Genomic DNA, 23,590 nt, shown 5'->3' with positions numbered 1-23,590 from the left:
GTAAACGAAGCCTGTTATGATGGTGGTTTGATGCATTTTTATTTCTCTTTATAAGCAGTTTGATCATTGGTGCATTAATTTGTGTGTGTGAGTGTAAAGGAGAAAAATAGGTATTTTTAATTTTTTTTTTTTACTTTAAATCAAAAGCCAGTGAATCAGAACTATATCAACCACTCTAACAATGGCCTCTGCTTGTGCAATGGTAATTGTAGTATAACATATTTAGAAGCATTGTTCCTGAAACAACACAAAACTATGTGTGCCTACTTAGTTTGCTTTGTGACAATGCCCCCACCCCCGAAAAAATGCTCATATCAAAGAAAAGACTGAAAACAGAAAAGTTCTATTGTGCCTGAATTCAAATTATTTAATATAATTATCTCCTAACAGTTTTATCACAATAAGTCCCTGCAATCCCATTTAGAATGACAAAGAGTGGTCTCCCTCACGCCTGTGGTTATTTATCACTAAGATAGTCCAGCAAAGACTGGTTTGCTTTACTGGAATTCAAATAATCAGGCAATTAATGTCCCGTCACTCAAATTTTATTGTTGATGGCTGTTAATTTGTTTTCAAACTGTCAACTACTGTTTTAAGATTAGAATTGTCACATTTAGTTATCAGAATAATTTCCCTTGATTTATTCATTTTAGCTTAATTGTGTAAAATGAAGTTAGCTCTCTTGGGTAAAATAAAGTTGGCTCTCAAAACTCTTTTGTCATTTTTTTTCTTGCTAAATGCTGTTGTTACAGTATTTAGTAGTGAGGATAATAGTGATTTTATTGTAGTTGAACATTATAATTGCTGGTAGGTATTTCATACTTCTGCTAATCTGAATGATTTTGTTTGAACATTGTGTGTGTGTGTGTGTCTCTCTCTCTCTGTCTCTCTCTCTCTCTCTCTCTCTCTCTCTCTCTCTCTCTCTCTCTCTCTCTCTCTCTCTCTCTCTCACACGTTTTAGGGTTTGAAGAAACAAAGATTTTATTGATGAAAGGTTTCTTTGTTTTGAGATATTAAAGTATTTAAGCTGAATCCTAAGTCAAGATCTTGTTTAGTTTAGTTAACATAAAAAAAAGCCAAAAACGAGATTTGTTATTTTGACGGTAAACTATGAAGTTAATGGCCTGAAAAGAAAAAAAATGGTTCCTTTGATATTGTCTTCTTGTTAGAAAAAATATGGAACAACTGCAGTTCATATTTTTATATTTTTAAAGTTCTTTTTTTCTATTGCTGTTTTCAGACATTGAAATTTGATCATGCTGGGGCAGTGGCATTACTAATTTATCAATCTTGGTATGGTGAAAGTGGACATGGGTGGGATTCAAATTTAGAATCTACTGATTCAGTAATCCATTTGACTATAGTTTATTTATTGTATCTAGACTTTATTGTTAAATAGAATTTATTCTTAATCAGAATGTTTTTTGAGCCCCAAGTCAGCTCTGATTAAACAGATATATAAAGCCATGACTAGCTTGCCTTTATATTGTCCACTGTATCTTTCTTTGAAAGATGAGAGTGCAATTTGAAGGAGATTTGGCAGTTATTTCTATCAGGTCATGCAAATGTATAGAGGCTCTTGCAACCAAAGTGTAATAAATCAATGCTATTAGTTTGTAGTTTGTTTTTTTTTCCATCTTTTAATAACTTATTGTTCTTTCCAAATTGTCACATTCAAAGACTATTTACTTTTAAAAATTATATAATTCCATTTGAATGGATTTAGCCTTTTATTCCTTCATATCAATAAATGTTAAGATAATGCATTGATTTCAATTGGTTAAGAAATAATAATAATTTTTTTCAAGAGTGGGGTATTAAATGATTCGATACCTGCATGCTTATGATGATATTAATCATAAATGGAAAATTTTAGTTTTGGAATGGTGCTACTAAAAAAACCTGGACTTACATTATACAAATCAATCATTGACATCATTATGCAATTTTAACTTCTCAAAATTACTGTAATTAGTATTAATACAAATATACACAATCTAGATAGAAAAATTTTGTTTCTCAATATAAATAAATATTGGTTGTGTTAACAGAAACAGGAATATGAAACTAAATGACTTCAAAGTATTCAAGCCTACCAATGAACTTTACTTGTTGTAGAAAGTGGTAGAAGATAAATCTGTTACTCAGACACACATGATTCACTTACCGATGGGTGCATTTACTGGAATATTAATATTGTTGCAAGCAGTCAGACAAGGTCTGTATGTTCACTTTTTCCCAAGAGCAAGTCATTTCTACACATCAGATTTGTTGTGTTGATAGCTTTTAATAGAAAACTTGTAAGGTAAGAAAACTGCCCATTCACATCGAAGAACATGTGTATACACATTTGCTAAAGTACCAGACCTTGGACTTTACTGCGTCTATCAGAGCCATAGAACACAACACAGGCAACTTTTGAATCAAAGAGGCCATCCTAATTAATAACTTGAAACCAGCATTAAACAACAAACAAAAACTACATGGAGTACACTGGCTATTATAACACTACCAATCTGCACATCACTACCCTCTCCCACATACTGCGCAGTGATCTCTCGCTCTCTCTCCCTCCCTCTTTCTCTCTCTGTGACAGGCTTCTTTCAGTTTCTGTCTACCATATGACACGTTCAATGGAGAAGGAGAATATGACAAAATAGCTTTTTCCTTCTGAAAGGAATATTTGAAACCTTAACCTTATCAATGCAAAAAAAAAAAGGTGGGGGCTTAATTCACACGCTTTCACATTGAAATTTAAGTTGGAAGGTTGGTCATAAACAAGCAAGAGGTGGGCAGTGGCCTGGAAACAAAATTTCTTAGTGGGTGCAAACCCAGCTCCAAAATTTTTTATTAACAAGGTCGATGTTCTTTCATTCTTAATATCAAAACAAACAGGTATATTAATAATTTTTATTATTACATGTGGAAAAGTAATGTTTCAAATCAGTTCCAAAATCTTTCTTTGCTTGATCATTTTGGCAATGAAGTTTTCCAGGGAGGATGTCCAAAGTATTTTCATTGCTCAAGGTTTTATGTACATGCATTACAGCACGGTATGTCAGATGGTGTTGCATCATTGTGGTACAGAGTCAGGTCTTGATACAGTGCAGCGTGCTGAACATTCCCTCACTAGATGCAACAGAGACACAGGCACATATGTCTCTAGGATTTCATTTTGTATGGTATCAGATAGGAAATACAGTTCACTGTATTCTTTGGCACATCAAAACCCCTAGACACACACAACATAATCATAGTACAACTTGGAACACAAATTGCCCCAACTCCATACAACACCAGAATCAATAATCCAAACAGCAAACATAAGAAACATGATGTCCTCTGGTGTAACCTAATCCACAGTTCACATGTTCCAACAAGGATTGCCAGGAAATTTTTTGCCACATTAGATAAATGCTTCTCAATCAAATAGATACCATACTATTTTTAATAGGCACATTGTGAAAGTATTAAACGCAAACTTAGAACAACACCTACACCACATTAAGAATGGAAAAATGAACCAAGCATTGAATAATCCACCCAGTGGGCCCTAGCCTATGACAGGGAAACTACTTCCGGCTTGATAATTAGGAAGGATAGCAAAGAATAAAATATCAAGAGAAAGCAATACCAACCAGAATGAAGAGTACCTGCTGCAGCCACATCCAGATAACAAAAATAGAGATATAGACAACATGGTGATAGTGCTGGAAAATGAGATCAGCAGAGCCACAAATGCTACTAAATCTAATAAATTCTCATGCAGAGAAAAAAACAAAATGCCCATTAATGAACCTCTGTATGAATATCAATGTTGTTTATAAGTAACTGTACACATACGGGGAGGGCCCTATGTTTACATTGGTGCAACAGCTGATTCTTTCAGCAATCAATATCGAAGCCATATCACCAGCTTCAACAAGAGGCATTCAATATCTTTGGCTCATTTTGTGTGGTAGCTTAAGGAGGGTAAGATTAAATATAATCTCACTTAGTCCACAATTAGACATGCATTTTCTCTGTCTTATAAGGGTAAAATACCCAACTTTCTGCTGTTTTCACGGTTATACTGCATTCGAAATATTACTTTCTTGTCTGTATAATATATATATATATACATATATATATATATATTTATACACACACACACACAGATATTTTCTTGCTCATACCACCAACTGAGTTAGAGTAAATATATAATCTATAGTGCTGTACTTTTTTCTGAACCCTGCCTGTTCTCTTGGTTGCTGCTCATCCAGTTGTTGAGATAACCATTCAGCAATTATCTTTATGAGCAGTTTGTAAATATGAGACAGGAGGCAGATAAGACTTCATCATCATCATTGTTTAACGTCTGTTTTCCATGCTTGCATGGGTTGGATGGTTCGACCGGGGTCTGGGAAGCCAGGAGGCTGCACCAGGCTCCAGTCTGATCTGGCATTGTTTCTACAGCTGGATGCCCTTCCTAACGCCAACCACTCCATGAGTATAGTGGGTACTTTTTATGTGCCACCAGCACAGGGGCCAGAGCAGGCTGGCAATGATCATGATCGGTTGGTGCTTTTTACGTGCCATCGGCACAGAAGCCAGTCAAGGCGGCACTGGCATCAGCCACGTTTGGATGGTGGTTTTTATGTGCCACCAGCACGGATATCACAGCTAGAATTTCCATTTGATTTTTATTTTGATGTTGATGTACTTGACTCAATAGGTCTCCTCAAGCACAGCAGGTCGCCCTACAATCCAAGGTACTTTTGAATGGGCTGGGGCTGGTTATGCAAAACTGGTGTAGGATACAGCTGTGAACTTACTTTATTTGTTGGGTCTTCACAGTCACAGCATATCTCCAGAGGTCTCTGTCTTTCGTCATTGCCTCTATGAGGCCCAATGTTCGAAGGTCATGCTTGACCACCTCATCCCATTGGGTCTACGATAGTCTTTATCACTTTCTTGTACAGCAGGATTGTATTTGACTCCTTCCATTGAGAAGGTATTGACACTTCCTTTAGGTAGCAGTTGAAGCGTAGAGTAAGAATTTTCCATAGCTGCTCTCCACCAGCCAGCAGCATTTTAGATATACCATCCTTGCCCGGTACTTTTCCTTTTTTCATCAGCTTGAGGGCTCTCTTGACTTCACTGATCTTTTGCCTCTGTGTGTTGTGTCCATTGATTATGAGAAAGTAACACTGCAAGCTCCCAGGAAACAAGGTATATATATATATATATATATATATATATATATATATACTAGCAGAAATACCCGGCTTTGCCTGGGTTAAAGAGAATAATGAAATCTAAAAACGCTGTCTAGACTACGCAACCCTCAACTGTTAGTAGCTACGATACCATATTTCTACATAACTCTCCAATCCATGCCAGCATGGAACATAGACATTAAGCGGAATGCCAGTCTCTCATCTAGGAGGGCCTTGAAATCAATGTTACCAACTGGGGACTATTTGTGTCATAGTGATAATAAAAAGACCCAAAGGAGGTTTGCAACGAAATAATTTTACTCAACACTTTGCAAGTGAATCAGTGGAGGCAAAGATGCGTCTCATTTACTTGACAATTTATGCACCACATTGCAGAAATCACAATGACCCCGAAATTTATCGACCCCGAAAGGATGAAAGGCAAAGTCGACCTCGGCGGAATTTGAACTCAGAACGTAATAGCAGACGAAATATCGCTAAACATTTCGTCTGGCGTGCTAACGTTTCTGCCAGCTCGCTGCCTTATATATATATATATATATATATATATACACACACACAACTACGCATGTGTATACATATACATGTATGCATATAGATCTATATATATATATATATACACACAACTACGCATGTGTATACATATACATGTATGCATATAGATCTATATATATATATATCTATGCATATACGTGTATATGTATATGTATACATATACATCTCTTTCTGAAAGTATCTGTCATTACAGTATCGAAATGTGATTGTTTCAGTTAGTGGAATAACGTGTACATATACATCTATATGTATACATCTCTCTCTCTCTCTCTTTCTCTCTCTCTCTGAAAGTATCTGTCATTACAGTATCGAAATGTGATTGTTTCAGTTAGTAGAATAGTTTCATTTTTAAAGTGAAAGTATTTGACATGAGTGTTTTTGTTTCACTTTTGACACGTAATACTTAAATAGTGGAGGAGATATTATGTTGCTGTGGGCTCGAACTCTGCAAGAAGTTAAAATTTTTTTTGACTAAAACACAACTGGAACCCTAAGTAAGGCATCTGTAAAATTTGAATGAAATTGGTTGCGTAGTTCTCGAGTTTTAGGGATTCACACAGACAGACACACATTCTCATTTTAATATATATAGATATCTTTTGCTCATTTTAGTTATTAGACTCTGCGGCTTTGCTGGCACAACAGCGAGAACTATTAGTTGAATGAATCAACCCCAGTACTTTTCTTTTAAGCCTGGTACTTATTCTGTTGGTCTCTTTGCTGAACCACTAAACTCTTGGGATGTAAACACACCAACACCTCTCAAATGATAGTTGGGTGACAAACACACGCACGTATACATACACGGCTGGCTTCTTTCGGTTTCCGTCTACCAAATCCATTCACAAGGCTCTGGTCAACCTAAGGCTATTGTAGAAGACACTTATGCAAAGTTCCATGCAGAGGGACTTAATTCAGAGCCATGTGGTTGGGAGATTTCAGTTGTTGGACTGCGGCCATACTGGATCACTGCTTTAATTTATTTTCTATTAGTTTTGTTGTTGCTTTATGGTTGGAAGTTGGTCTATGATTGAGTTTGATCTCCCTAGGATGCATCTTTGAATGGCTGACTGGTCCAGTATTATTGTTTGGAGTTTATCCAATGATTCTCTATTAATGTTTCAGTAGATATTTCTTTTATATATCTTATTACTTTAGGTAGGCAGTTGAATAGTTCAGGACCTCTAAATAACAGACTGGTATAGCAGTGCTTTTGTTTGTGATTTCAAAGGTAGTATATCTGGAAGCTGACTGTATCTAACAGTTCATGCATTAAAATACTCTCTAATGCCAAAGTTTAGAACATATGTGTCCATGATTTTACATATATATGTGATAGTATATCTCTCCCTTCAGCATTCAAGAGAGTAGAGCTACTGCACTTTCAAATGTTCCTTGTAATTACGGCTGGTGAACATTCTTTGTAACCCTTCAATTTCTTCTAGGAAACCAAAGCTTCGAGCAGTAACCTAATCTGCTCAGAACTAGGGTTTTCCATAGAGTTTACCTAACTACTGGCTCTCTTGTCACAAAGGTTTGTAGGATCCATCCTGTAAGCTGTTTGCATATTGAGATCAGTTTGCTGATGTGTCTAAGGAAAGATGCATCATTGGACATTATTACTCTCCCATATGTCATTAGCACTCTGAATTATTGTGTTAACTAGTGTCAAATATTGTGTGTATTCCCTCCGTAACAAAGAACCTGAAATTTTGATGTACTAAACTTCATAATGATTTTATCTGCCCATTGATAAATGAGGTTTAGCTCATTTTAGAGTATCTTCTGGAGTTTGGATATTTTTGTGTCATTGGCATAACTTATGATGCCATACCTGATAGGGTGATGATAAATAATAATGATCCTAGAACCATTCCCTGAGGTATATCACTTATTACAAGTGACATAGCAGAGAGAAAACCATTTGCAACAACAGATTGACTCCTACCATATAAGATGTCAAAGAGCCATTCTCCAAGTTTTCCTGTGATATATCAAGATCTCTTAACTTAGGACAAATGCCTTAGCAAAATCAAGATGCACACAATGTCCTTTCCTCTCTAGAGATTATTGAGAATAGAGTAATGATGCTGTGATAGTAGTAACAGGCAGTTTCATGCAGTCCAAAAACCATCTAAGAGGTTTTCTCCTCAAGTTATGTAATAATTCTTTTTCAGAAAATACATTTGATAATTTTAGATGTGTGAGATGTGAGAGAAGAAGGTGTGTAATTTTTAGCTTCAACCCTGCCACCCCACCCCACTTCGTGTATAAGAGTTACTGTTGTCTTTCAGTAGTTCTGGGAATATACTGGTATTTAGTGACTTTTGAAATAGTATCTTTAAAGGTTTCACGAGGCTGTTTTTGCATGTTTTGAACAGTATTGCTCGGAGACCACCTGGTCTAGATGCTGAGTTTGAATTTAGGTCATTAATTGCAATATCATTAATTTTTAGAAGTGTCCCTGTAGTTGAATTTTGGGGATCAAAGAATTCATTTGGCTTATATACTGTTTTGTTAACTGTAGGTTGGGAAAATGCAAAAATGCACAGTTGATTCCAGAATGTGCATATTTGTAATGAATCATTGGCATATGTTCCATTTTGATATATTAGAGAGCCAGTCTGGTTATGTGTAGCTGATTTTTGTTCAGCAAATTAGAAAAAAAACTTATGAATAGATTTATACTTTCCACTGTTTGGTGTTCCCTTAGCGAAGTTTCTTTTTCCTAAGATGGTTTTAGGTCCAGTTCAATGTTCTTTATTTTCTAATATTTTTTCACAATCTCATCTGTTGAGAGTGTTTGGTTTTTTCAGTTGTTTTGTTGCTTTGTTTCTGTTATACATTAATATCTGTCTGTCCCATGGGTTCAAGTTCTTGCAGGAATAAGCATGTTTATATGGGGCATGCTTTCGACAGATCTTTATTAACTCTTTGTACAGAAACTTCATTCCCTCATTAACATTGAGGTTGCCAATATTCCAAGATCAGTTGGCTTTCCTGAAATACAAGTTCATGAGGAGTGAGTCATGTTTGATGTTAGTGTTTGTTACCCTCTTTGAACCATATCCAGATAATTGTATAATGTTGTGGTTGGAAATAGCTGTAGGAATAACCTGAATGTTGTGAATGAAGTCTGTATTGATTCTAACCACTAGTTGGACAGGTAATGATTTTTGCATGAGAAAGTCTTTAGTGGTATCAATAAGAGTATTCATATCTCTCCTGTTCAGTTGTTTCATTTCAGGTTGGATATAGCCCTTTGGCCAGTTGAAACTGGGAAAATTGAAGTCCCCTGTTAAAAGTACATTGGCCTGTGAGCTGGCCTCATTGGAGGTTTGATTTATGAGCAACAAGACAACTCTGAAGTGATCCCCATGGTTGACTGCATCAGGAGGATGATAGATGATGCCTATAATCAAATTGAGGGTGATCACAATACTAGTGTATTATTAGTGTATTGCACACTGTTTTGGAGTGGGAGAGGAGGACATTTGTTGCCAGGTCTTCATAGATGAAGAGCACTACTCCTTGTTTCCATATTCTGTGGGCAGTTCTGTGTAGTACATAACCTGATGTCTGTACTTCCACATCCAATATGTCTGGGGTCAGGTATGTTTCACTTAGTGCTACATGCATTGTCTTTTCTCAGTGTACAAAGTTGCTAAAATATGATGCTCTTGTTCAATTTGTGTGGTGTGGGAGACCTTCTTACATTTAGCATTATTATTGAGTTGACTTTATGGGTTAATGACAGCAACGATGTATAGTTGTGCACTGAGGTAATAGCAGTGGTTGGTACTGTGTGAAAGTGAAAAGGTTTTTTTTTTTAAATTTCTTTTGTCAGATTCATTATGGTTGAAAATAGAATTTTCTTCTCTTGGGAAGGGGGCGGGGTTGTCTGGAGTTGTTATGGTTGTAGTTATATGGTTTGTGGCTGTTGGTTTTATTATATCCAGTGGATATCTGGGTGACTTCAAGGTTTTGATGAAAATTCAGACCAACACTGCCACTGTAAGGGCTGTTTCTTCTGTAGGTTTGGAGTCGTGCTTTTAATAGTGCACCAAGTCCCTGGAAGAAGAGTGAAGGGACAGTCACACTTCAGACATAATCTTTTGAGATGTAAATAGCAAATTTTAGGATTCCAGGCTACATATGTATAAGTTATTAAGTGTGATTTAGCATTTAGTGGTGGTGGTTGTGTAAGCTGTGTGCTTTGGTATTTGCTTGTACAAATTGTGTCTCTTATCCAGGTGAATGGGTGAAGTTGCAGTCTCTCACTTTGAAAATTGCGGCATATTTTTGGCATTATTTACAGTTTATTTACTCAGTTTTTCTTTATTTACAGTTGGCAAAATTTATCATGGAGCTGTGAGGTGTACATTCAGATTGAGGTGAACAGAGGGGGTGGGGAAGAAAGGAGTGATTCTTCACCAATTGGAGTAGTAGTAGAATAGGATGACAATGGTGATGATGGATCTCGTGTTATTCTGAGAGGTATTTGAGTAGCCTGATTGTGGAGAACAGCTAAGGACTGTGATTTAATAATTCATCAATTGTGCTAGCATTGAGGAATGACCATGGCAGTTGATCTTGTTTAGTTGTTAAAGGTCATGATGGCAATGCTGATGGGTGAGTTGTGATATTCAGAGGAAATGAGGAGTGTGGATAGCTGGATTGTGAAGGGCTCTTGATCATGGAGTTTAATAGGTCCTCAATTGTGCTAGTATTGAGGAGTAATGGCTATTGTTGCTACCCCACCCACATATATTCATTTAATTGTGATGTTGATGATGATTTAGTTCAGTAATGTCGTTCTAGGGATTTTTTCATTTTCTGTTTGTTTATTAATTTCAAGCAGCTTTTACAGATCAGTCTTTGTAAGCGATTTCCTAAGCCTGGGAAAGGTAAGTAGGGGTTGCAGATCTTGATTTTGCACCCACCAAAAAGTTTAAGGAGTGCAAGTGCACCCCTTATATTTCCTGTTCCCAGGCTCTTGGGGAGGGGTAGAGAGGATTCTAAGCATTGCAATGACAAATAGCTGCCGAAAAAAGAAGAAAAAAAATCAAATCTATAAACTAGCTATAAATTAAAAAGATATAATAAAGAAAAATCCCAATTGTCTTCTTGTTTCAATATGTCAGTACTTGTTAGGCAACTTTATCACAAATGCACACGAAATTGTAATGTTCCTGCACACTTCTGTTGTTTACAGCAGACCTTAGAAGTAAAGTGTGCAGAGTAGGGTTATCTCAAAAATACTGGGTTTTAGCTGTGCTGAATCTTCTTGATTGTGTTGAGGAAGATGAAAACTGTTATAACAGGTGACAAATTGTGGGTCTATGGCTATGACCCTTTCCTTTTTCCAAAAATTAAATCCCACTTGAAAAGAACAAGATTTCAAGATGCCAAGGAAATCCAAGAGAATGTGACAAAGCAGCTGCTTGCTATCCCAAAAAAGGAGTTCCAGGAGTGCTTCCATCAATAGAAATGACACTGAATAAAGTGTTAGGCTTCGGAAGGGGACTACTTTGAAGGAGATTAAATGCTGAATTGATATGTGTTGTAATTTTCTTTTAATAACACCAGTCCTGATACTTTTTGATCAGAAATCTTGGATCAAAAGAGATTAATTAAAATTCGTTGGTACTCTTGAGTTTCAAGTGCGATGCTAGTTGTCAGGCATTTTGAATTTGAATGGCTGACAACTAGCATCATGCTTGAAACTCAAGTACTAATGAATTTGAATCAAATTGTTTTGATCTATACATGTAACTCCCAATAAATTGGTTGAGTGCCCTTACTTCGTTTGTCCACATATATCATCAACATTTAACATCTGTTTTCCATGCTGACATGGGTTGGCCGGCTTGATAGGAACTGGCAAGGCCAGGGGCTGCACCAGGTTCCATAGTCTGTTTTGGCTTGGTTTGTATAGCTGAATGCCCTTCCTAAAGCCAATGACTTTACAGTGTGTTGGGTGCTTTTTAGCACCAGCATCTACACCAATGCTTTTTATGTGACACTTTGGGTTTAGATATCAATTCTGTGGTGGTGGGAGGGTCTTCTTGAGTACAGCAATGCTCCACATACCTCAATCCTGTGTCATCTCCTTTGTAAGGCTCAGCATTTTGAGATCAGCCTTCAGTACTTCACCCCATGTCTTTTATATAACTTCCCTAGATATATATAGGTGTTTGTATAAATATATATATAATATATATGTGGCTACTATAGCTTCAAGCTCACCAAAGCCTTGTGAGTGGAGTTGGTAGATCAAAACTGAAACAAGCCCATCCTACACACACACACACACACACACATATATGTGTGTGTGTGTTTGTCCCCCCCACCATAGCTTGACAACCGATGTTGGTGTGTTTACATCCCCATAACTTAGCAGTTCAGCAAAAGAGTCTGATAGAATAAATATTAAGCTTACAAAGGATAAGTCCTGGGGTTGATTTCTTTGACTAAAAAAGCCCTTTAAGGTGGTGCTCCAGCATGGCCACAGTCAAATGACTAAAACATGTATAAGAATATATATATATATATATATATATATATATATATATATATATATATATATATATATATATATATAATAATATAAATAATATATATATATATATATAATAATATAAATAAAATATATATATACATATATATATGTACATACTTACATATATATGTGTGTGTGTATATAATTCAACTGAATCTTAATTATATATCCATATTTATTTATATATATAATGAATTGATGGGGTCTAAATGACTAGTTATCCACTCAGTAGCGCTTCAGTCTGTCTTTGGTTGGCACAATACTCCAAAGGAATACTGATGTGTATGCCTAGTCTATCAGTACTTGTAGCATGTATCCCAAGGGGGAAAATATAATAAATGAAGATGGATAGCCATTGGTTCAATTCATACTACCTATGTTTCTACCATATAGTAGTTTATTTGCACATGGCGTATTACATGATATGATAGGGTATATAATTTTTCCTATTTAATATGCATTATTACCTACCATCTTGTCAGACATCCTGAACCATTGAAGAGTTAATTAATATGTCATGGAGTTGTCTCTAGAAGAAGGTCACTTACACACTCCAAGAGTCCAAAACATTGGATTTTTCACTCCTGACAATAAATCTACTTCATATAATTGAAAATTCTTCAACTTCAATGGGTTACATTCTGTTGATGCAGAAACCCTCCATCATCCTTGGCTTCTGGATTTTAACTAATTTGCTGGATGTTTGTATGGAGGTTCATGGCTTCGTCTTTCAGAAGTAAAAGTCACGATCCTGATCCTTTTGAGACTTGACATAGTCCATTCTAACAGAGGAAACGATATTTTCATTTAGACATAAATTTTAAGTGAGTAGTTTTTCTCAGCAATGATATGTAAATTAAATGAAATAAATCAACTGAACTCAAGCTGCTAAGAACTTTCCCATATTCCCTTCTGTACTACTGAATATGATATGAGTATGCCAAAGACTTGTGTTGCTCAGGAATTTACTCTTATTTTGAATCTCACTCTTTTGATAAAAGAGATACTTGTGATAATACAGAAATCGATTTTTTTAGACTCTCACAAAGTGGGTGGCCTGTCGTAAAAAAAAAAAGTGTCAACGTAAATGGTTTTTACATAGTCAGTGGGGCGTTTTAACTTCGTATGCTTGCAGCAATTCAATGTTAATAATATAACAGAAATTTAGACAGCTTAAAATCTCAAGAAACACATTTTCACATTAAGTCAAGAAGTTGAAGGTTATAAAACGTTTATTTTAAGCGAGCAGTGTGTTATCATTTTTAGGAGAGTGATCTTTGAGAATACCTCAAATTCTCTGTTGCATGAGTTCTATTTGGTATGTAACCATAATTTTTTAACTTGTCTTTTTTTTTAAGGTCAAATGAATACATAAATGGTTTGATGAGAATATTATACCTCAGTATAAGAACAACATGCTCATGCGCACCTTGACTTATGAAAACCTTTTTCTGTCTTTTAACATTATAAAAGCAATTATAATGCTACTTGCAGTACATAAACTTATAAAGAACAAAAACATTACGCAACAAATTCCTTTTCCTTTCTTGCACAAACATGTGAAAAGCTATGTTAGCAACATGTTTTTTGTTTTTTTTAGATCGGTGCAACTGAGCCATCGTTAAAATAAGCTTGTCAATAGCACCTACGAATCTGTAGGATATTAGAATCTTTTTTTTTTTTTTTAATGCGAGTTTATTTTATAACTCTTGTAAGATCTTTTTAAAATTAAGAAATTCTTTAGTATATCACTCAGAATATGCTACTCCTAATTTAATTCAGACAAAGGATGACAAATATTAACCTAGTTTGCATTTCACAAGATTTCTGCTAACACGTTGGCCCCGCCTTTCTGTGTGACACTTCGATTATGAAATAGCCTTAACCTTGCCAAGTCTTCTTATCTTGGCTCAAGGTCGAATAAGTCGTTAAGCTTACCAAGTCGACATTCTCATAATTATGAATAAGTATTATTTGTTTACATTAAGTGGGTGCTCCAGCAAAACCATAACTAATTAAATGTTTTTTTTTTTTAAGGTATTACCTTAGATTATTGACGAACAACACGCAATTTTAAAATATCTTTCTGCGAATGTTTTTGCATTGTGTGTCGTAAGAAAAAGCTGATTAATTTAATGCCTTCGAAATTCCAATAAAATGTAATAGCAGGAAACAGTTATTGTTTTTAGATAAATCATTAAAAAAAAATTTACTCTAAAATCGCTTCATAAAAAAATGTTTTAGGAAACAATAAAGCGCACATAGTTGATACTGTCGCATTTTTAGAAAGTTAAAAATGAGTGTATGGGAGCCTCGACGTGATCGCACGACTTGCTAGAAATACCAGCCAAAGGCATTTGAATAATGTTGTCATGGAACGCTTTTGATCATAGACCAGCTCGATCAAGATTGACCTTGGGCTAAACAACAACTGTAACAAAGAATAGAATTTGAGACAACTGAACGCCAAATATACATATTTAATTCATGTCTTCATAGATATTTCAAGTGCTGGATAATTTTGTACTCCATGCATAAAAAATATTGAAAATCAGTGAATGTGATTGTTACTTTGTGAGTTGCAGTTGTATATTTAAGAGATTATTTCACAGGATACTAATAAAGTATCTGCGACCATGAATTTGACCAGGAGTGATAAAGCTAATACGATATTTCACAAAAATAAAACGTGATCATATCATACGCCTTAATGTCTGAAATTTATTTTTGAAAACACACTTGGAACACCCAATGACTCCAGAAAAAAACAAAAAAAAACACTACATGTGTATGTTGAACTTATATGTAATATATATATTATATGTATGTATAATTTAATGTATTTTTGTTTTCAAAGATACATATTTATAACTTGAAATTGGAAATACATTCGTAAGAAGTATATTCTGTATTACTTACCTGATTTGTTCATATTGTCGGTATAATAAAGTCAAATTACCTTTTAAATAAAAAGCATGTTTCTTACTTAATGATCACTGATCTTCAAATTCGTACCTGTTTCTGACCTGCTAAAGCTTTACTCACTTTACTTTTTACAAACTATTATTCAACGAGTGATTGTGAAGCGTATTCGAAAACAGTATCAAAATATTTATAAAATTAAAATTGCAGTTATAACGTTATAAGTAAATGTGTTTAAAACTCCACAGGAAACCTATATCCTCTTCGTTTGCTAACAGACTGATTGTTTCAAAATTTGTTTATTTATCATCTTCAGTGCTTTATTAGTAGAAGCTACATGTGCATATTATCAACGAAGCGTGCGTGTCCCACTTGTTTTCCGTAATATATGCTGTTACACAGACCTTCTTATTGTTCTTGCTTTGACAAACCGTTCTGGATCCCTTTCCTTAGCAAAATATTATTCAACCTTTCCGACGTGATTTAATTACTACGTGTGTTTAATACATTATATATAAAAGTGCGATTAACATCTGTCTACAGGCAATGTAGCAGAGGTTGTTTTCCACTTGGTCAAAAATCTTTCTGCAGTTAATCTTATAAGAAAATTGAAGTTTATTAATTACTGAAAAGTTGAATGTACATAACGTGTGTTGTGTGTATGTTTTGGTAAATGCGAAAAACCATGTTACCTAAACTAGTTTAAAAAAAAAAATACAAAGGTGTTAATGTAATCGCCTGTTTTTTTTTTTTTGTGTGTGTACATTTACATCATCGCTACATTTACGAAATGAAGAATCTCTAGCTAATACATCTCAGTCTTCGGTTTTAAGCCCTTTGCTTTCTTTCTCATGTTTCTTTCTCGTCCTCTCTGTACCCCTCCTCCTATTTTTTCTTTTTACCCCGCCTTCTTTATCGTCAACTCCCAGCTGTAGTGGCAACTGCTGTAACATTACTCAGCTTTTCATTTCATATCAACTGGTTTGTGTTCTCTCTCTCTCTCTGTGTATATATATATATATATATATATATATATATATATATATATATATATATATATATATAATGTGTGTGTGTGTATGTAAACAGTTGCTGAAGTTGCTTGGGTCACACTCTCTCCCTCTTCGACCTCTGTTGCTATCAAGTACAACTATGGCAATGTTTTAATAATCTTGCTGAGATACAGCTGTCCATTCTTATCCTTTTACTATAAGTGTCTGTATCTTTTCGTCGTCCCATTTACTTTCTCACGTTCGCTCGAAACCACCCTAATTCCTTCATCTGCTTCACTCGCTGTGAACAGATTCATCATGGGCTTAGAATACGATGCTTGTCGGTGGGGAACAGGTAAATATTTAAAACTTTCATTCTTTGTTTATTTTTATCCAATGCCTTACTTTACATGTTCAGATGTTTTCGTCGCAGTTACTTGTCAGTTTTGAATTCAGTTAATCAACAGTTATTAATGCATTGTAGTTGTATAAATTGCTTCAATGTTTACATGGTTTCTTCGTTACCATTGATTACTTGTTACTTGTAAATAATGGTTACAGATGTGACTTACATTCGATTTGTATTTAAGATTCATGTTTGTCACATTCTATAAATTATATTGACTACTAATATGGATTTCCTTGAAAGCGTTTCTATTATTTCTTAATTTCTGTACTTGCAATAGGTACTGAATAGGAATTTTGCTTTCAGTTATATTCTTGTTTTGTTATCGACTAGACGAACCTCCTCTTCCCTCGCTCCTCTTTCGTGACCTGGATAGTGTAAAAATGTTTTAGAGATTCGAAATAATTTCATTGCACGTGTGCAATCACAACATGCATAAATTATGTAAATTGTTTTTCCGTTCTTTTAATGAAATGAAAAATATTTCTCGCACCACAAACATCATTAATGTGCTCAAAGAAAAAAAAGGCATATCGCAACTCCATGATCCCCATGAGAGGTAATTTCTTTTTAAAAAATAGTATTATCTGTCCTCTCAACCCTCCTCCGTTAGCGATGATCAAGTAACATTCAAGTTAGTTCATTACTTTCTCTTTATTTTAGTACATGTGCACAGTTCCAGTGTTGAGTATGACGTGTAAATATAATTGGTTGTTTAGTGGGATTTTACCTTCGTAATAACTTTATTTGAAAAAGAACCTCATTCTATCTGGTCTACATTCCAGACAACTGTTGCCGAAAAGGAATTCCCCAATTGATGATATCATGTCTTTGTACTGGTATGCTCTGTTTGAATCGTGTAAAAGTGAGAGTGAGAGAGAGAGAGAGAGAGAGAGAGAGAGAGCGCATATGCGTAGTTTTGAGCATTTTTATTTACATTAATTTTGCTTATATATAAATTACAACTACGGTTTAGTGTGGCAGGTTTTATGAAAAGCCAGTAGTGTTAAAATACTTTTGATAAACAGCATTTAAGATTGTTTTAGTGATATAATGTTATCTGTAAATTAAACTGTTATGGGCAACAAGATAAATAATTTGGTCAACAACAGATGAATTTTTTTTTTGTCTATTCATGTACTCAGAAATAATGTTGAAACTTAGCTTCCAGTTTTCAAAAGATTGAACTTTTGAAAGGCAGGCTGCTTTAAAATATGTGAAATGGTTTTTAAAATGGTTACTATTGAACTAGGAACAAGAAAGTTGATAGATTTCAAGATAGGAGTAAAATCTTCAGAAACTGTTAGTCAACTACTTATTTACTAGAGAGAGAGAGAGAGAAAGAGACCTGTATAATAAGCAGGTCATCTTTTTGTTGTGATAAAATAAACTGTAAAAGTTTTGGAAATACCTTTTCAAAGTAATATTTCCTTTGTGACAATGTTGGTTTTTAATATCTTGTGAATTTTAGGATTATCCTTATTTATGATACCTTTTAGAAGCAAAAAAAAAAAAATATATTAATTTCTTTTGTAGTTGAAAGAGGGGATAAATGCAAATAGAAAGTGTAAAGGTATTCTTAGAGAATTGATATAAAATGCAGTGAAATTTTAGGAAGCAAACAAAAATATGAGCAACTAAATAAAAAAGAAAAGTAAGTGGAGAGTCCTGTGACAGTTAAATTTTACCCAACATAGATAAAGATAGTTGTTGCTGTTGGGTAGTCCTGGTCATCTCTTCTTGGGCAAATTCAGTATGTTGATTTGGGTAGTTTATTAGCTTTAACTTCCACTTGCATTTCAAAAAAGTTTACTTCTCAGATATAAAGCAATCATTTCTAAGCTAATAGTTTTATGTCTGTTTTAATGATTAGATTGAAACTACATGCATTGCATTTCTGTTTCACCATTGTTGTCTCATATACACTAAATATATCATAAATATTTTCATCACATATTTCACAAGTTCATATTGCATATGCAACCTACCATGCTCATCTACTAATATAGTTATGTCTCCATTTCTTTGTCCTCTTGACATGGCATTGTTCAGTTTGAATTTTGTGGAATTACTGGAAAGCCATTTAGTTAACTGAATACTGAGTAGGAATGTACATTGTAAGTTGTTTGACTAACCATTTATAAAGTGTGTGTGTGAATAGATGTGCAAGGCAGTGACAGAAAATAAACTTAAGATCAGGTCAAATATGTTTCACAGATATTTGAACCTGTTTGTGGAGATAAAATTCTCATTTAAGACAAAAAGGTGTTAGAGCACCATAGTTAGCTCAGGGTGCCCTCTATTGGACTGATGGATGCAGTTCAAACTCGTTGGTTTGCTTCATCCCTCATTCTCAATCATCATTCTTTCCCACTATGTTTTCACTGTTCACTTCTTTTCTGTGCCTTCAGTTATGTCTCTCTCTTCTCTGCCATACTTCATTTTGACATCTCTCATATCCACCATCATTCTCAACACTCTCTTATATCTGCTTGCATGCCCCACTCACTATAGCCATCCTTATGTACCTCCACATCTTCCTCCCCATGCGCAGCATCTCTCTACATTCTTATCTATCCTGCCTCCTGAACCATTTCTGTCTCCTGTCTTACCTCTTCTCTATACAGGTATTTTCTATCAACTGCACCTCCACCTTTGTTCATCATTCACTTACATTCACCCCTGCCCCCATTTCAAACTATCTGTCATTCTTCTTTCACACGCTTATGAAACTAGCCCCTGATCCACTGTCTGTATCCTCTCTTATGTACCTTGAGGGTTTGCTCTGGCACCCCATCACTGCCTTCTTATCTACTCTCACCTACCCATATAAAATGTGGGGTAACCCTGTATCTTCTCTATAACAAGACACCTGCACTTGTCTCTCTATCGTACTTTCATTACCTGGCATAAAGCCATGTCCCCCATCTCAGATACTCCCCACACTTAGTTGAAAAGGCTTTTCCTATTCTTGCTTTGAAAGTTACTTGGTGACATCACTAATGTTAGTGACACAAGAAAAGCACCCAGTTTGTAAAGTGGTTGGTGTTAGGAAAGACATCTCTTTGTAGGAACCATCATACCAAACTTAACATTGTAATGATGTAAACTGTGGGTTGCTGGACCCTGTCAAACTGTCCAGTGTATGTCAGCATGGAATATGGCGATTAAAGGATAGTGATGATGATGTGTCTGTGTATATATATATATGTATATATAAATGTATGTCTGTCTGTCTGTCTGTATATATATGTATGTGGTTTTATATATGTATGTGTATGTACCTATGCATGCATGCATGTGTGTGTCTTTATACAGAGGTTGACAAAATAATGGAAACACCCAGCATCATAGCATCATAATTTTGAAATATCTATAAAACCATCAAAAGATTGTTTATTTTTATGGTTTTTGATTTATTATTAGTGTTGCTTAATGTTTTGCTAAAATTGCTGTTTTTCAGATATCATCAGAAAAAGGTAATTAAAATTCATTAAAATAACAGATTTATTGGACTTTCAAAGAGGTCAAATTGTTGGTGCTCGTATGGCAGGTGCTAGCATAACAAAGACACCTGAAGTGTTTGGTGTATCAAGAAGTACTGTCTCGAAAGTAATGACAGCCTTTGAGAAAGAGGGGAAAACCTCCTCATCAAAGCAAAACTCCAGAAGGAAACCAAAACTTTCAGATAGGGACCGTCGGACTCTTACACAAATTGTTAGAAAGGATCACAAAAGGACAGCTCCCAAAATTACTGCATAGCTTAATGACAACCTCAAGAACTCAGTTTCCACAAAAAGTGTTCGCCAAGAGTTGCACAAAGCCAGATTTCATAGGAAAACCACTACTTCAAGAAACAAACATTGCAAAGTATTTAGAGTGGAGTAAAAGCCTACAGAATTGGTCCCTAGAGCAGTGGAAGAGTGTCATTTTCTCAGACAGGTCATCCTTTACCTTATTTCCAACCCCCAGCTGAGTATTCGTGTGGAGACAGCCAAAAGAAGCATTTGACCCAGACTGCCGTCTTCCAACTGTTAAACATGGAGGAGGATCTGTGATGATCTGGGAGGCTATATCTTGGAAATCTGCTGGCCAATGGTTTCTCTTCACGGCAGAACTAATAGTCAAGACTATCTGAGCATTTTATCTGATCAAATTCATCCTATGGTTGCGGAACTGTTTCCAGAGGGAGACGTAGTGTTTCAGGATGTTAATGCACCAATTCACACAGTTGTTACTGAATAGCATGAGGAACATTCTAGTGAAGTTGAACATCTTATCTGGCCACCACAGCCCCCAGATCTCAGTATTATTGAAAGCTTATGGTGCATTTTAGGAAAACAAATAAGGATCCATATCCTCCACCATCATCACTACAAGAACTGGAGACTGTTTTAGCTGAAGAATGGACAAAAATTCCTTTGGAAACAATTCAAACTTTGTACGAGTTCATACCTCATAGAATTCAAGGTGTAATAAATTTGTTTGGAATTGTAAGGTGTTTCCATTATTTTGTCCAACCCCTGTATGTGTATGTACATGTGTGTGTGTGTGTTTATATGTATGTGTATGTACATATGCATGTGTGTGTACATGTATATGTATGCACATAGCTGTATATTATTTTTTAATTGATAAAGAACAACGTGCATTTGCTCAATTGATATTTTTCCATTCCGTTTGATGCAAGTAATTATCTATAAAATTGAATGATTATCATCACCTTCAGATTTTCCACACCTACCCGTTGGTTCCTTTATAATTGCTGCAAGTCTTCTGCCTTCACACTTTACATTTGTTAAATAACATCATATAGAAATACAATGCTATATAAGAGATATCATATAATGTACTCTCCGTATAAAAATATATTAAAAATTAACAGGTACAGAGTGAATTAGATGTTATAGATGTTCAGATGTAATTGTAGATTTACCTATGAATTACTCAACTCACTAGATTTTGTAGTTAATTTCTGTGACCTAACTGACTTTATATAGGCTAGATATGGATACTGTGAAAGTATAGTAGCCAGAATGAATAAGGGATGAAAAAAAAATTAGATAACTCACCACTGATTGGCTACAAAGGTTGTTTTGTTTTTTTTTTCTCCATATGTGAGAAACAGATTGTATGAAACATGTGTAAGAAGTGGCATATTTACTGTTGGAAGGTATGGGCATTGATTGTTTCTCAAACAGACTTAGAGAAATTTGCAATGTTATCTTGTGCACTATGGCAGGAAATGATTTGAAGGGGATTTGGTTCCTATTTCTTGCAGACCAAGAAATTGCATTGGGGCTCCTATGTTGGCTCAAAAAGTCTACTTGTTTGACTAAATGTATATATAAATGTGTATAAATTATAATACATATTGAGTTTAACTGAGAGTTTTAAATTTACTTCTTTCAGCTTATCAAAATTCTATATTTTGATCACTGGTTGAATAAATTGTAAGCTGAAAGAGGCAAAACTTGTCCTAAATCTATATAATGTATAATAAATTTAACTCTACTAAAAGTAGTAAGTCTTATTATTAGTAAATGTTTGTTATTTATAGTTTTATAACAACAAACCCAGCATTAACATTAATACTGGTGTACATGTGTGTATGTGATTTTTGTGTTGTATTGTTTTCAAAAGCTGAATGTCATGAAAACAATTATAAGCAAAAGTAGGAGTTACACTTCAGTTGTTTGTCTGGTACAATGAATTGAATAGATAGTTTATGCTCCTTGCTCAGTACTAAATTAGTACTGAAAAATAATTCCACATGTTAGCATATTAGCAAAGGTCATTCACATCAACAATATAGATCCTTCAAAGAACAGAGTAGTTTTAAAACTGATATCTCGTGACTTACAGATGTGATATTTACTTAGTTTCAGTTCATCTGAGAAACATAACTTAATAATACTCATAGCTTGTATACTTGTCAAAAGTTTTGCATAATTCTAAAGAAATGGGATTTTTTAGTAATATAACTGTAAACAGGTTAGTAATGATTACAGTAGTAATCTGTTCATGATGAAAAATATGGAATTAGAATTGTTGATTTGATAGATTCCATTTTTTTTTAATGGTCAGTGAAAAATCTATTGAATAAACTCGATTATGTGAAGATAGGCAGGAGAAAAAACTAATTTGTTTTGGTTTTAAAGGAAGACAAAAATTTTTTTAATATATTTGAAGGTGTATTGATATATTAAGAGACAAGTTATGAAATTGACCTGAATAACTTGGTGCTTATATTTTGTGTAGTTAAATATGATGAGTCTCTCTGCTAATGTCTGTGCTTGGTTTTAAATATGATTTGTGGTACATAAACAGAATATATTAGCAGAAGTAGGTATGAGTTCAACAGCCTACATTCTTTGACAATGTTCCCCCTACTGCAGATCTTCTATTCATAACTGATAAGTTACAGATAAAGCATGGTTGTTCAGATTGCAACTAGTCTGGATGCATCTGGGCTTCTGCCAGCATTTTAGAGTTAATTTTTTCTCCTAGTTGGAAAATTCTGAGTTTACCTTTTTTAAAAAATTCCAATTTATTGTTAATCTTTCATCATTTTATTTAAAAATTGAAATAGATTTTTTTTTTCTTGAGTCTCTTTGTTTACAGAGAATGATATTAATTTGCAATACTTTTGATTTCAGTTTTAACTTTGTGTAATCAAATCACTAATGAATGTGAACAGATTATCAAATATAATTGCTTTTAAATTATTATTTATTGATAAAATTGTATTTATTGTAACATTTTAAGAAATTGTGTATATTACCTTCGTATATTCTTTGATGTTAATCAGGATAGAGTTTCACTTTATTTATTATTATCCATGCGACAAAAGCAGAATGTTTAATTTAAGAGGTTATTTATATAAAATAAGCTGTTAAAACAGCTACTGAAGTTATTTCAAATAGAGTGCCAA

General features: G+C 34.5%; 1 protein-coding gene and 1 long non-coding RNA gene across 51 annotated transcripts in view; one reads left to right on the top strand and one right to left on the bottom strand.

Annotated features, from left to right (window-relative positions):
- Nucleotides 1-16,249, bottom strand: part of LOC106883144 (uncharacterized) — a 37,004-nt gene extending 20,755 nt beyond the window's left edge. Inside the window, exon 1 of the long non-coding RNA XR_016241599.1 lies at nt 15,256-16,249. This is a non-coding gene — a long non-coding RNA (uncharacterized LOC106883144). The remainder of the gene's footprint in view (nt 1-15,255) is intronic.
- The window catches only part of LOC106883142 (6-phosphofructo-2-kinase/fructose-2,6-bisphosphatase), a 158,253-nt gene that overhangs the window by 31,938 nt on the left and 102,725 nt on the right, over nt 1-23,590 (top strand). For 10 of the 50 annotated variants that reach the window (XR_008263976.2, XR_008263975.2, XM_052967237.2 and 7 more), the window contains one exon: nt 2,119-2,218. The exons of 27 other annotated variants lie outside the window; for them this stretch is intronic. Coding sequence is in view for 13 of the 23 variants with exons in the window: in XM_052967237.2 (XP_052823197.1) it covers nt 2,119-2,218 (100 nt within the window). In the remaining 10 variants the exon portion in view is untranslated. Of the gene's footprint in view, nt 1-2,118; nt 2,219-13,385; nt 13,655-16,325; nt 16,606-17,041; nt 17,216-23,590 lie in introns of those variants that run through there. 13 more of the 50 variants (XR_016241590.1, XR_016241586.1, XR_016241591.1 and 10 more) reach the window with 6 other exon arrangements.

Source organism: Octopus bimaculoides, chromosome 4, assembly GCF_046866305.1.
Source record: "Octopus bimaculoides isolate indiv1 chromosome 4, ASM4686630v1, whole genome shotgun sequence".
In the NCBI taxonomy this organism is placed as follows: Eukaryota; Metazoa; Mollusca; class Cephalopoda; order Octopoda; family Octopodidae; genus Octopus; species Octopus bimaculoides.
This window is presented reverse-complemented; position numbering and strand designations above follow the sequence as displayed.